The following is a 12,064-nucleotide window of genomic DNA, read 5'->3' as shown; positions in this document are numbered from 1 at the left end:
ATAACATAGTTTGAAAATGCTATTCAAAACAGCACTTTTTTATTTATTTCAAGTCTGAGAATATTTTTATATAAACCAGTTTGTGTATATATAATGTAAGCAGGCTAAGCTTTTGGTTAGACTTTAGCAACAGAACATGTTAAAATTATATCCATTTTTTAGATGGTCTGTGTCCAAATTGTTCTAAATCACTTAAATGGTCAGTCTACACACAAAGCTTCCTGTCTTGCCTTCCTTTCCCCCTCCCCCCAGTAAAATAAAATAAAAATCCCTGTTTTGGTTAATGAAAAGTGGGATTTCACTGGTGGTAGCAAAAGTGCAAACACTGGTATATACGGGGCACCTGGGATTTCTACTACCATGTAGTTAGTATAAGCCTCCTTGGGAATATTTAGACAAGATGGTGGTGGAAAAACTGCTCTCTTCCCACTACACTTCTGCTACCAATGGTGGAACTACATCAATCGGAGCAACTGCAGGAATTAGGGGGGGGAGGGATAGTGTATATAAGATCTAATTGTTTAAAATCTATATACAACCATTATACAAACACTTGTTCAGTTATATTAAATGATTCCTTAAGTTTACAACTGAATTACTGTATTGAATAAAATAATAAACAATTCTACATCTTCCCTTAGCAAGAGGGCAAAAAGGCTTTATTTCAGACAGCTCTAGAAATAAGAAGCTTACTGGCAGTCTTGTGCATTGGCAAGCTGTGTGAAAACTTATCCTAAAGCATACCTACCTGGAAGGAAACTAGTGAAAAACTGTCTATGTAGATTTGCTCTTAGAGAGCCAAGACCTGTATAATTATCATTGAGATCCATTAATGTTTATAAAATCCATCTTTTATAGTTTTTGTCCTCGTACTGTTGACTGATTGGCTAGGTGATCTACTGTGATATATCAAGTGTATTTTTAAATGTCTGAGTTCTTACGGATACTGACACTTATACACTGTACTTATTTCTGTTATTTTTCACATCTACAAGAAGTTTTATATAAAAATGAGCATTTCTGGTAGTTTAATTTACAAGTAAGTTTGCATCCTGACAGTTCATAAATTTTAACAGACGTATTTACAATTAAGCCATTGTAGAAACAATTTAATTGGAATTGACATTGTTTTTACAGCGTGCTGAAGAACAAAAATGTGCAGTGATTGATCTAACAGAAGAAGAAAAGCACAATTTTGATAAAGGTGAAGGAAAAAATAATTTTGTTTATAGAGATTCTGAAAATGAGAACTTAAAATGTAATAAGTGTAAGTATGAAAAAGTACTAAATCAAATCAATTTTAAACCTAAGAGAAAATAATCTTGTGGAGTTGTGAGATTGGGACCCATTCCTTAAAAGAAAAAAACTTTCTCCTGAAGGGAACTGCTTCTGCATATCTTCACTGCAGTAGAGTACCTTGCAATTCAAGAACAGTTCTAAAGTAGTTTGTTTTTTAAGGGATGTATGCTTATTGACTCATGGATCCAGTGTCCCACTGTAATGATATTAGACCCTGCTACTACAATTGTTCCTAGTCCCTCTCTCCAATGCTGCAAGCAGATGCCATTCATTAATTGGTGTTTCACTAAGATTGAAGGCTGCAGCTGACCAATCTCTTCCCACCTGCCTAACAACTGAAATAGGAGCCAGGAACTCAAAGCCAGTTAGTCACAATACAGCCTGATTTGCCTTCTTGCCTATAAATCTTAAATATTCCCCATAATGAGGAGAGACTCCTGTTCCTCATTCATCTGTGGGTGAAGACTTGCTCCCCAGCACAGAATGAGTTGGCTACTTGCCTACCACTGCTCCTGCAATGAGAAGACCCCAAATTAGGTGCAGAGTGTTTTATGTTTAGGTGAGGAGGAAGTGTAGTAACCAAAGACAGGGAGATTAATATGGACTTTCATGGGTCACATGTTTGGAGAACTCTAGTTGCTGGTAAGTAACATTCCTTTTGCTATAAATCATATGCAATTGTCCAACTTCAGGATTTGAACTCAAGTAGTTTGGTTTCAGTGGAAATTGTTACTTGGCGATATACTGCCTTGAGGTGATTTGTAATCTCATTAATTTTTGTAAACTAAGCAGGATTTGTTCTAGGTCAAGACCTGGATGGGAGAACTCAGGGTGCTGCAGGAAATAGTATTAGTGGCTGGCTTGGTAGGTTGCCTTCTTCCATCTCAGTGTGTACAGAACTAATGCTCTATCCTGGAGTTAAAAAGTACTGTGCTGTTGTTAATTTTGTGTTTCGTATGAATTTTAAAACTGGATCAGAATCTTTGTAGTAATTTAAGATCACATGCCACTTTTTTGCAGTAGAATGGGTGTTGGGCAGTATCCTGGAATAAATAAGTTATTACTTCCTAAATTCTTCCTGCAGCTAACTGGTTTCTTTTTTGTTATATTCTTCTTCTAAACTGCCACGATAGTGTTCCTGTGCTGTTAAAAGGCTCTTGCATCCCACCAAGACAATGTTGCATTTTAGTGGTGGGTATTTAGTGTAGTAGTTTGTAAAATACGTGAAACTCAGAGATCATTTTGGAATGAATGAAGATGTTGTATTTGGTGTAAGATATTAGTCAGATGTTCAGCTAAAACTCTGTTAACTGAGTTGGTCATCTGCCTCCAGTGTGAACAATAAATAAGAGCATAAGAGTGGCTATACTGGGTCAGAGCAATGGTCCATCTAGCCCACTATCTTGTTTTCCGACAGTGGCCAGTGCCAGATACTTCAGAGGAAATTAACAGAACCGATCAATTTATCAAGTGATCCGTCCCTGTCCTCCACTCCCAGCTTCTAGCAATCAGAGGTTAAGGGACACCCAGAGCATCGGGTTGCATCCATGACCATCTTGGCTAACAGCCATTGATACACCGATCCTCCATTAACTTACCTAATTCTGTTTCGATCAAGATGTAAAATATCAAGATGGACAATTAAATGAAATGAAGACTGAACTATCCCTCTTACTCTCACTTAATGATAGCCCGCACACGTCTGGCTGAAGCACTTTAACAGTGTGAATAACTCTGCTGCATGTATGTTTTGTAGAAAAATAGAGATTTCATTCTCCAGGGTCCTCAGTCTCGCACCTTTCACAGTCTCTGAGAAATCCTCAGTATGTAAACATAACCTTATTTCACAGATTTGTGGCTTTTTAACCCAGTTCACTTTCAATAGGTGGTAAATTACAGTATTTAAAACTTGCATTTTGTTTACAGGTAAGTTAAAAGAAGACCAGAATTCTGTGTCAAACAAAAGTAATTCAAAGACAGCAAGCCCCAAATCAAATTGCCTTGAGCCACCAGCACAAGCATCAAATCAGGTAATTTTTTTCTTTATTAAGCTTTCTACAATTTTTATTTTTAAATTTGTAGTGTTTACAAATTTCAACTGACTAGCTTTTCATGAATCTATGATATACAACTTAATGGGAATTAAAACAGACTTTTAAAGGACATTTTTGATGAAAATGTATCATTACGTTTGTTTTAAACTAGATTCCTTGGCAAAGGGTAAGTTACTCCTTTGAGCCACAAGGAGGTAGTACAGTATAAAGAAAAGAGTAATAAAGACTTCAGTGACCATGAAATACTTATTGCAATAGTGGCTCCTAAAATGGCAGCGATTTCTAATAAAAATACTAACTATTAGAAGAAGCAATATTGAAGCAAGAGAATGAATCAGATAGGCAGGCTAAAATGAACTTTTCTAAAAAATATTGTAGAAAATGTTGCAGTAGAAAATTTGTCGTGGGGCAAAGACCAGCAAGGAAAATTTCAGTCAAGGGGGGAAAAAACCTTTCTGAAATTGAGCAAGTGAAAAGGGGTTTGAAAATTTCAGCCATCGGTGTGGTCCAAGACTCTCTGTGTTCAGTCCTGCTCCAGTGTCTAAAATGAGTGCGAGAATGAGGGAGCAGTAATTTAAACATCAAGTATCTAAGTGTGCATGTTTTATTACTGTTCCACCCACAAATAAGTTCCACTCCTGTGAGTTGTCAGAATGAGGCACTGTTCACAATCAATTGTGCAAGTGTTCAAAACATGATCATGTGTGGTCTCTCGGGTCCATGAGTTTCTCATATTTGAGGTGTTTGAATATTCCATTGGGTTCTACTAGGCTGCTTAGCCGTGGTGGGGCTCATGTGCCTTGCTAGGTTCTGTGGTGCTTCTTGTGCTCGGCTCCTCCTTGACTGAGGACCAAAAAAACAAATAAAAAGAACGCAATGGCATCTCTAAAACATCACCCACTCATGGTACCAAAATGAGAGATCATTCACTGTGGATAGTGCAGATCTGCAGTCTGTACTCCCACCCCATTCTTCTATCTTGCATGCTTTAATTAGCAATGGCATATTTACTTTAAAGTATCATGATTGGGCATGTGAGTTAACCTCCCACTGAGATTTATGCGTCACCTCACATTTCTTGGAGCTGTTATTCCAGACACAGTTAGGTAGGTGTCACTGTTCTGGTTAATTCACGTTTTCAAGTTTCTCTTCAACCGTAACCGCTAACTCGTCTCTTAAATTATATATATAATAGCAACTTGGGAGAGGAGCTGGTATATCATACTGCTGCATACTAGCCCAGTTTGAGCCCTGGATGTGCCACTATAAAGGATATACCACACAACAGCACCTTCAGTTTTGTAATGGCAAGACAGATCAAAGTGTCATCAACAAGTAACATCAGTTTCTTCTTGCCTCCTACTAACATTTGAGCATCTGCCACCCACCCATCCATCCCAGCTCTGAGACAAAACTATCTAATATCTATAGGCAACCCACACAGCAGCAGGACAAGAAGCATGACAAGTGAGAGGCTGGAGCCTCTCCCAGACTGCAGCATCACATTATGGATGAAAGAGAGCCTTGCTCTGTAGAGTGCAGGCTCTTCAGGATGGGTACTGTTGCCTTTTGTGTTTATGCCTGGCATATTCTGCCCACTACCTTGAAACAAATAATTAATATTAGTTCAGTTCCATTAAAGGGTTTGGGGGTGGCTTCTGAACACTGAGACTGAAAATATAACTCTGGATGGAGCTCTCCCTTCTTGGACAGGAGCATCATTTGTTATGGGACAGTAGTGGCAGTTGCCTCTTTCTCCCTCCCCCCCAACCCCTACAGCTTTTCATAGGTCTATATGCTCCATTATATCTCTTATCTTTTTGTCTGTCCGTCCCCCCCACCCCCCACCAATTTTTTAGAATATTACATAATAATTGTGATGGATTCCACCCAGGGTACCTGGAACTGCAGTACAGCTTTTCTCCCTGAGTTATGATTCCCACACACTTCACTTCACTCCAACTCACTGGTTTAGATAAAGCAAAAACAAGCTGATTAACTACAAAAGATAGGTTTTAAGTGATAGCGAACAGATCAAAGCAGATTACTGAGCAAATAGACAAAAAATGCAAACTAAGCTTAATATACTAAATAGATTGGATATGACTAGCAGATTCTCTAAGAGATGATACAAGTAAGCTTCAGATTCTTAAGGGGCAAGCTGCACTTGCTTTACAGCTTGGAATCCCCAGGTGTTTCATTCACAGACTAGAAATCCCTTTAGCCTGGGTCCGGCACTTCCCCCAGTTCAGTCTTTGTTCCACAGGTGTTTTTAGGAGTCTCCTTGGGTGGCGAGTGAAGAACACCAGATGATGTCACTCCTTGTCTTATATAGCTTTTGCATATGGCAGGATCTCTTCGTTCCCAAAGCTTGGTTCCCAGAATAGTCTGTGGAAAAATACTGACATCCCAAGATGGAATCCAGAGACATGTGGTGTCATCACATGTCCTTGTAGAGTCAAAGCAGCCATGACTTGGAGGCTGTCTGTAGCGTTTTCAGGAAAGCTCCCTGGGTGGGAGATAATCTTCTCCTAAGGCCTATTGTTTTTTTCCAGAATGGCCCATTGCCCTGAATAGGTCCTTCCCCACCCACTATCTAGACTGAAAGCATCTTGTCTAGTGGACGTTACCCAGGTGTAACTACATTTGAAATACAAATACATAGCCAATATTAATAACTTCAGATACAAAAATGATACATGCATACAAATAGGATAATCATATTTAGCAAATCATAACTTTTCCAATGACACCTCCCATGACTTATAATATCACTATGAAGAATATGGAGTGCAGTGTCACATTCGTCACATATAGTATTGTATAGGCTGACACAGCTTTGCTCCCTTGAATTTTTCTGAAATGATGTCCCTGCTTTTGAGAAAGTGATTTGTATGACTTGCAGAGCTTTCCATTGGGTTAGGGCTGGGAGCCATGGTGTTATACCAACAAAATAAAAACCAGCAGGATCTTAGTAAAGGAGAAAAGGCAAAATGCCACATTTATTGTGAATACAGAAAGAATCATAGTAAGCAGTTAGTTATAGCTATAACATTCCATTCAATCTCATATTTATTCACACATTCATTCATACACACACACACACACACAGGTTCTGCAAGGTTATCATAATAGTTACCACTTGACGCCTTCTTTAGCCGATGGACTCTGGATTCTTAGGCTGGCACCTCCCTGATCATTCAGTTATTATCCACACCAAGCATCCATCCACATACATCCTCTATCTCTATTTTAATCACAATTGTTAACAAAGCGAGATGAATACAACAAAAGGGTGGGGAGTCTCTGGTTGCTGTTTCTGTTACAGAGTATTGTTTTGAGTCTCTCTCTGTGTGAGTAGTTATTGTTACAAAGAATTGCTTTGAGAACAGACTCTGTCTTAGAATGTACTAACACAATTAGCAGCTTGCAAGTTTCACACACAGAGGGAGAGAAACAATACCAAAAACCAAGAGAGCTCTTAATTAGTTTGAGTAGCAGCCGTGTTAGTCTGTATTCGCAAAAAGAAAAGGAATACTTGTGGCACCTTAGAGACTAACAAATTTATTTGAGCATAAGCTTTCGTGAGCTACAGCTCACTTCATCAGATGCATTCAGTGGAAAATACAGTGGGGAGATTTATATACATAGAGAACATGAAACAATGGGTACCACCATACACACTGTAACCAGAGTGATCACTTAAGGTGAGCTATTACCAGCAGGAGAGCCTGGGGGGTGGTGGGGGGGGACCTTTTGTAGTGATAATCAAGGTGAGCCATTTCCAGCAGTTGACAAGAATGTCTGAGGAACAGTTTGGGGCGGGGGGGGGGGGGGGGGGAGTCAGAGACACTGTGCCACCTCAGAAGCCTGAACTAAAACTGGCTCAGGTGCAAAATCCAAAAGGTATTGCACTCCCATGGACTGTTATAGAAATTGATCCCATGTGCGCTCCTGTAGAGAGCTATCACTTGGGGGGGAATAAACATGGGGAAATAGTTTTACTTTGTGTAATAATGAGTAAACTATTTCTGCATGTTTAATCCCCCACCCCCCACTGCTGGATATGGCCCACCTTGATTATCACTACAAAGGTCCCCCCACCCGCTCTCCTGCTGGTAATAGCTCACCTCTATGTATATAAATCTCCCCACTGTATTTTCCACTGAATGCATCCGATGAAGAGAGCTGTAGCTCACAAAAGCTTATGCTCCAATAAATTAGTTAGTCTCTAATGTGCCACAAGTACTCTTAATTAGTAATACCCTGGAATTTAAACTATGGGGAATCAAACTCATTTGTGATTTTAATACAGAACTACTTTAATATGATCCAACAATGGGAGAGTGGTATCTGCAGAAGTTGCCAGCACACGGTGAAGGGGTGACTCCAATCATTTTTGTGTCTTTTTCACCTCAAAGAGATTGGCCAGGATCCTTCTAAGGAAGCATCATGGGAAAGAAAAAGGGGAGTTGTGATTCTTGGAAGAGCTTAATGATGGGAGAGAAGGGATTGACTACTGCCAGGGAACATCCGGGTGTGAGAAAAATCTGTTTCTATCCACCCAAGAAATTTTTGCATGCCTTATGCTAAAAGTGTAAAACCAAATGTAGTAACAGGATTTTATGATCTATCTTGTGACCTTACAGGACTATAACTCTTTAGTGGATCAGTACAGATGCTTCCAGGAGCAGTAAATTGTTCTCAGCCTAAAATATTTTGTTAATAGATGTACAGACCTGTCTGCAGTATATCCTCAGAGATAATTAACTATCAAAAAGAAAAATGTACAGAGAGAAAAGACAGTTCTGTGGTTTGGGATTTTTTTGTAACTGACTCTAGTACTATGAGGAGGGTGGAACCACTATGTCAGTTCTGCTTTTTATTCTGTCCTTCTGGATGTTCAAAAGGATATGAAACCAGAATAAACCTTCTAAAATAGCTATGACACTCTCTTCACAGCTGCCTTCTTGGATTTCTTCTGAGATAAAATCTAAGCAGCAGTTTTTAAAGATCTGTCAGTTTAACTTTTCTTTCTTTTTGAAGACCTACATAGAGTGCAAGCTTTCTGCTCTGGTAATTGCTAGTGAGATAGGAACATAAGCTCTTTCTTTCAGCATCTTACATTGTATGATATCTGTACAGAACAATCCGATTATAGGATGGTTGTCAAAATTCACTAATAATAATTAAACTTGATCAAGATACCTACAGTATTATTCATATTGGTAAAGTTAAGTTTTTTAAAACCTTTCAGTCCTATGGATGTGCTGCTGCCTGCCTGAATCTGTAGGTATTTTTTGGAAAATTTATCAGAGTGCAATAACAGAACACTAATTGAATTGTGACTATGCAAATCTATCTAGATATAATGTTGACCTCTGCAACACTCATTTTGGGACAACCAAAAATAATCTTAACACAATGTTTGTTAGTAGTGTCTTCTGCGCTTTTGTGTCGGGGGGGAGGAGTATTGGATTTATGGAAAATAAAATCAGTTAGCAAAACTTAAACATTTATGTAGCAGCAATAGATCATTTCCTGTGACTGTTCTTGTCTGTTGACTTCTTAGAGACTGTAAAATAGGGCTAGTTTAGAGGGAGTCTTTGGAAGGGTTTTTTAAAAAGTGGTAAAGTAACATAAATTCAGTAAATAAAGCATTGCAGCATGACATACCGGAAAACAAAACAATTTAACAAAATACTATTGTTGGTTTGAATTTAGTATTCTTATCCATACAGTCATTCTAAGAACTACTGAACTAATAAATACCTAAAATGAAACTAATGCAGCATTATTTACCACAATACAAAAAAACTTGTTTGGTAAAGCTGTTACAATGAACTCCTTAACACTTTCAAAACTGTTTCCTAAAATGGAAACACTTAATCTGAATCAAAAGTTAGCGCACATTGGTTGATTTGTTCATTAAAGAAATATTACAGTAATGCTAAGTTATTCACCTTTTTTTCTTTTTTTATGCTCTGTAGATTCTTGAACATTTTCCACATCTTCCTCCGCTACCAAGGATACCTCCATACCCAGAACTCAAGGATGGAGTCAGAGACACTGTGCCACCTCAGAAGCCTGAACTGAAACTGGCTCAGGTGCAAAATCCAAAAGGTATTGCACTCTCATGGACTGTTACAGAGATTGATCCCATGTGCGCTCCTGTAGAGAGCTATCACTTGTTCATATACCATGAACACTCCAATAACAGTACTGTACCACACTGGAAGAAAATAGGAGAAATAAAGGCTTTGCCCCTACCAATGGCTTGTTCTTTATCACAATTTACAGCCTCCAAGAAGTACTACTTTACTATACAATCAAAAGATGTATGTGGACGTTATGGACCATTTTGTGATATACAGTCAATTACTTTAATTTCTCTGGAAAACTCATAAGCTACCTCAATAACTGTTACATGGTTGTTTCAGTTTGAAATATTGTATTTTTACTTGTAAACAATCCAGAGCCAAGGAATGAATTGTACTACAGACTGTATTCGCTCAGTTCTGTTTCTTATCTATCATGCCAACTATCAGTTATTTATATTCTGAGCATTGTTCTATACATTTTGTAAGTTGTTTCTAATAACTTGACACTGAGAATTCTGTTTATAAAACTAATTTCAGTTCTGTGTTTAGTTTAGTTATTTTCCTTCTCAGTCCTTCCCCTCCCATTCCTTTCAATGGGCATCATTACATGTAGGATGTACTTGGGACATAAAGGAATAAAATTTTCTACTTGGTAACTATGAATTTTGATGACGATCATGAGATGAGAAATCTAACATGTCATGAGTTTTGTGGTGCTTTGTTCACCCTTCCTTTTTGTATTTTTGGGGGAAATAGTGGTTTTTTTGTGTTCCATTTCCTTCACTAAATGGTACACAAGCTTTCAGAAGGTTTTAGTTCTTGTACTTGAGTATACTCAAACAGTAGTACAGGAGCATCTCCATTATTCTGAAGCCTCTGAAAAATGTTTGTAAGGATGCAAGTCTCTGTAGTATTTAAAACACTATAGTTCCTGTATTATTACCCTACTACAATCACCTGAGACAATCATCTGGACCATGATCTTTTTAGAGATGCTGCATTGTAAAGGAACACCAAGTGAGATTGTTTCGTTGTCACCCATTTTGGGCAAGAATTAAGCTTCTGGGGAAGTTGATTAAAGTGTTGATAAATAAATGTTTTCCATTGCTTTATAAGTACTTCACCTGCTTGTATCTTCTGGTATTAAAGAGGCTTCACTTGCCTTTAGGTGTGGTACAATGGTAGTCATTACTCATCCAGATAGACATTTCATAATGCCACAAAGAGGTAGGTGACCCATTACTTATGTTAGTGATGGTTCTAGAATATTCATTTACAAAATTATTAATTACAAAGTCATTGTGGTGGCAGTTGGCTTTCTGTTTAAATATGCATATTGAAATGAATTCAGTGATATTTGTAGTGTGTCCATTACAGCAAGGTTATAAAGAAATAGAAAATATCTGGATTAATTTAATTTTAATAATAACTACAAGCAATGTAAGTTTTTCTTATACAGTTTAAATCACGCTATGTAGGTTACTCAAAATACTTTAAAAACCCAATAAGTTTGATTCTTTCAGTATTAAACAAAAGTTTTCATATATGGAAAAACTCTAACAAAAGCAACTTGAAAGATCATTTTGTTGCAATAATTTGCCGTTCTTTGAATGGCCTCTACGTATTCCCACTCTTGGGTTTGTGCCCTTGGTGCATCTTGAGTGGTGGAATGTTTTCTAGCAGTGCCTGTTGGAGTGCTCTCCTGCATTTTCCCTCACCGGTTTGAGCATTCTGAGGATGAGCCTATGTAAAAGCATGGCACTCAGGACACCTCAGTTCATTCCAGCCAAGGTTGTGAATGGTCTATATTAGAACCTCTCCAGAACAACCTCTTCAAGCAAGACAGCATCTTCAGGTAGTTTTAGTCATAGCTAGCTAGCTAGGATTAAAAACTTTGAACAAAACAATATAATTATTTATTTACATTTCTTAGGATCTTAGAATTTCTACACCCCAGCGCCAACTAACAGTAGCCAATAGTAACTGATCCAGAAGATACTTGGACTACAGTATCTCCAGAAGGGAAAGATACAGGTGATACAAGGTGGAGAGAAATAAAAGATGGTATAGCATATTCAAATGTGCTTTTATCTCCTAAATCTCCGTGAACTCACAAGGGAAGTTTACTTCTCCCTTTCAGTTTTAAAGTTGCCAAGACCTTTCATTTCACCAATATCTTCTGCTTCTGATCTGAGGTCTGATTAGTCAGATAGGGACAGGCAAGTTATTCTACCACCTCAGTTCCAGTCACCTGGCAAAAAAACATTTTAGAGTAGACATTAGACCAATGCTCTACATAGTCCAAACAGACACAGGCTCTGCCTATATCCTGGTAGGTTCTATGACAGAGAACCTGATTCTGGTGTCTTTCAGTTTCCTCCTTGGTCTGGATGGGTCTACTGGCTTTCTTTGAGATACTATACAGAGGTTGAGAATAGCCTTTATAGAGGAGTCATTCCCCCCAAGACCTCAGGGGAAGCCCCATTCACCAGATCCGGTTCTCTGGAATGCTATATCCTTTGATTGTCCCAGACATTTTATCAGAATAACCACCTATGAGTTGTGGAATTTCAGGACATTGATCTAAAGCCTAGTGACCAGACATCCCCA

General features: G+C 38.2%; 1 protein-coding gene across 5 annotated transcripts in view; it reads left to right on the top strand.

Annotated features, from left to right (window-relative positions):
- ATF7IP2 (activating transcription factor 7 interacting protein 2) overlaps positions 1-10,110 on the top strand; it is a 56,303-nt gene extending 46,193 nt beyond the window's left edge. For all 5 annotated transcript variants that reach the window (XM_073362468.1, XM_073362472.1, XM_073362471.1 and 2 more), the window contains 3 exons: positions 1,138-1,204; positions 3,226-3,329; positions 9,344-10,110. In XM_073362468.1, coding sequence (XP_073218569.1) covers positions 1,138-1,204; positions 3,226-3,329; positions 9,344-9,760 — 588 coding nt within the window. In that variant the 3' untranslated portion in view covers positions 9,761-10,110. The remainder of the gene's footprint in view (positions 1-1,137; positions 1,205-3,225; positions 3,330-9,343) is intronic.
- The last annotated feature ends 1,954 nt before the right edge of the window (positions 10,111-12,064 follow it).

Source organism: Lepidochelys kempii, chromosome 10, assembly GCF_965140265.1.
Source record: "Lepidochelys kempii isolate rLepKem1 chromosome 10, rLepKem1.hap2, whole genome shotgun sequence".
NCBI classification, from domain to species: domain Eukaryota; kingdom Metazoa; phylum Chordata; order Testudines; family Cheloniidae; genus Lepidochelys; species Lepidochelys kempii.
This window is presented reverse-complemented; position numbering and strand designations above follow the sequence as displayed.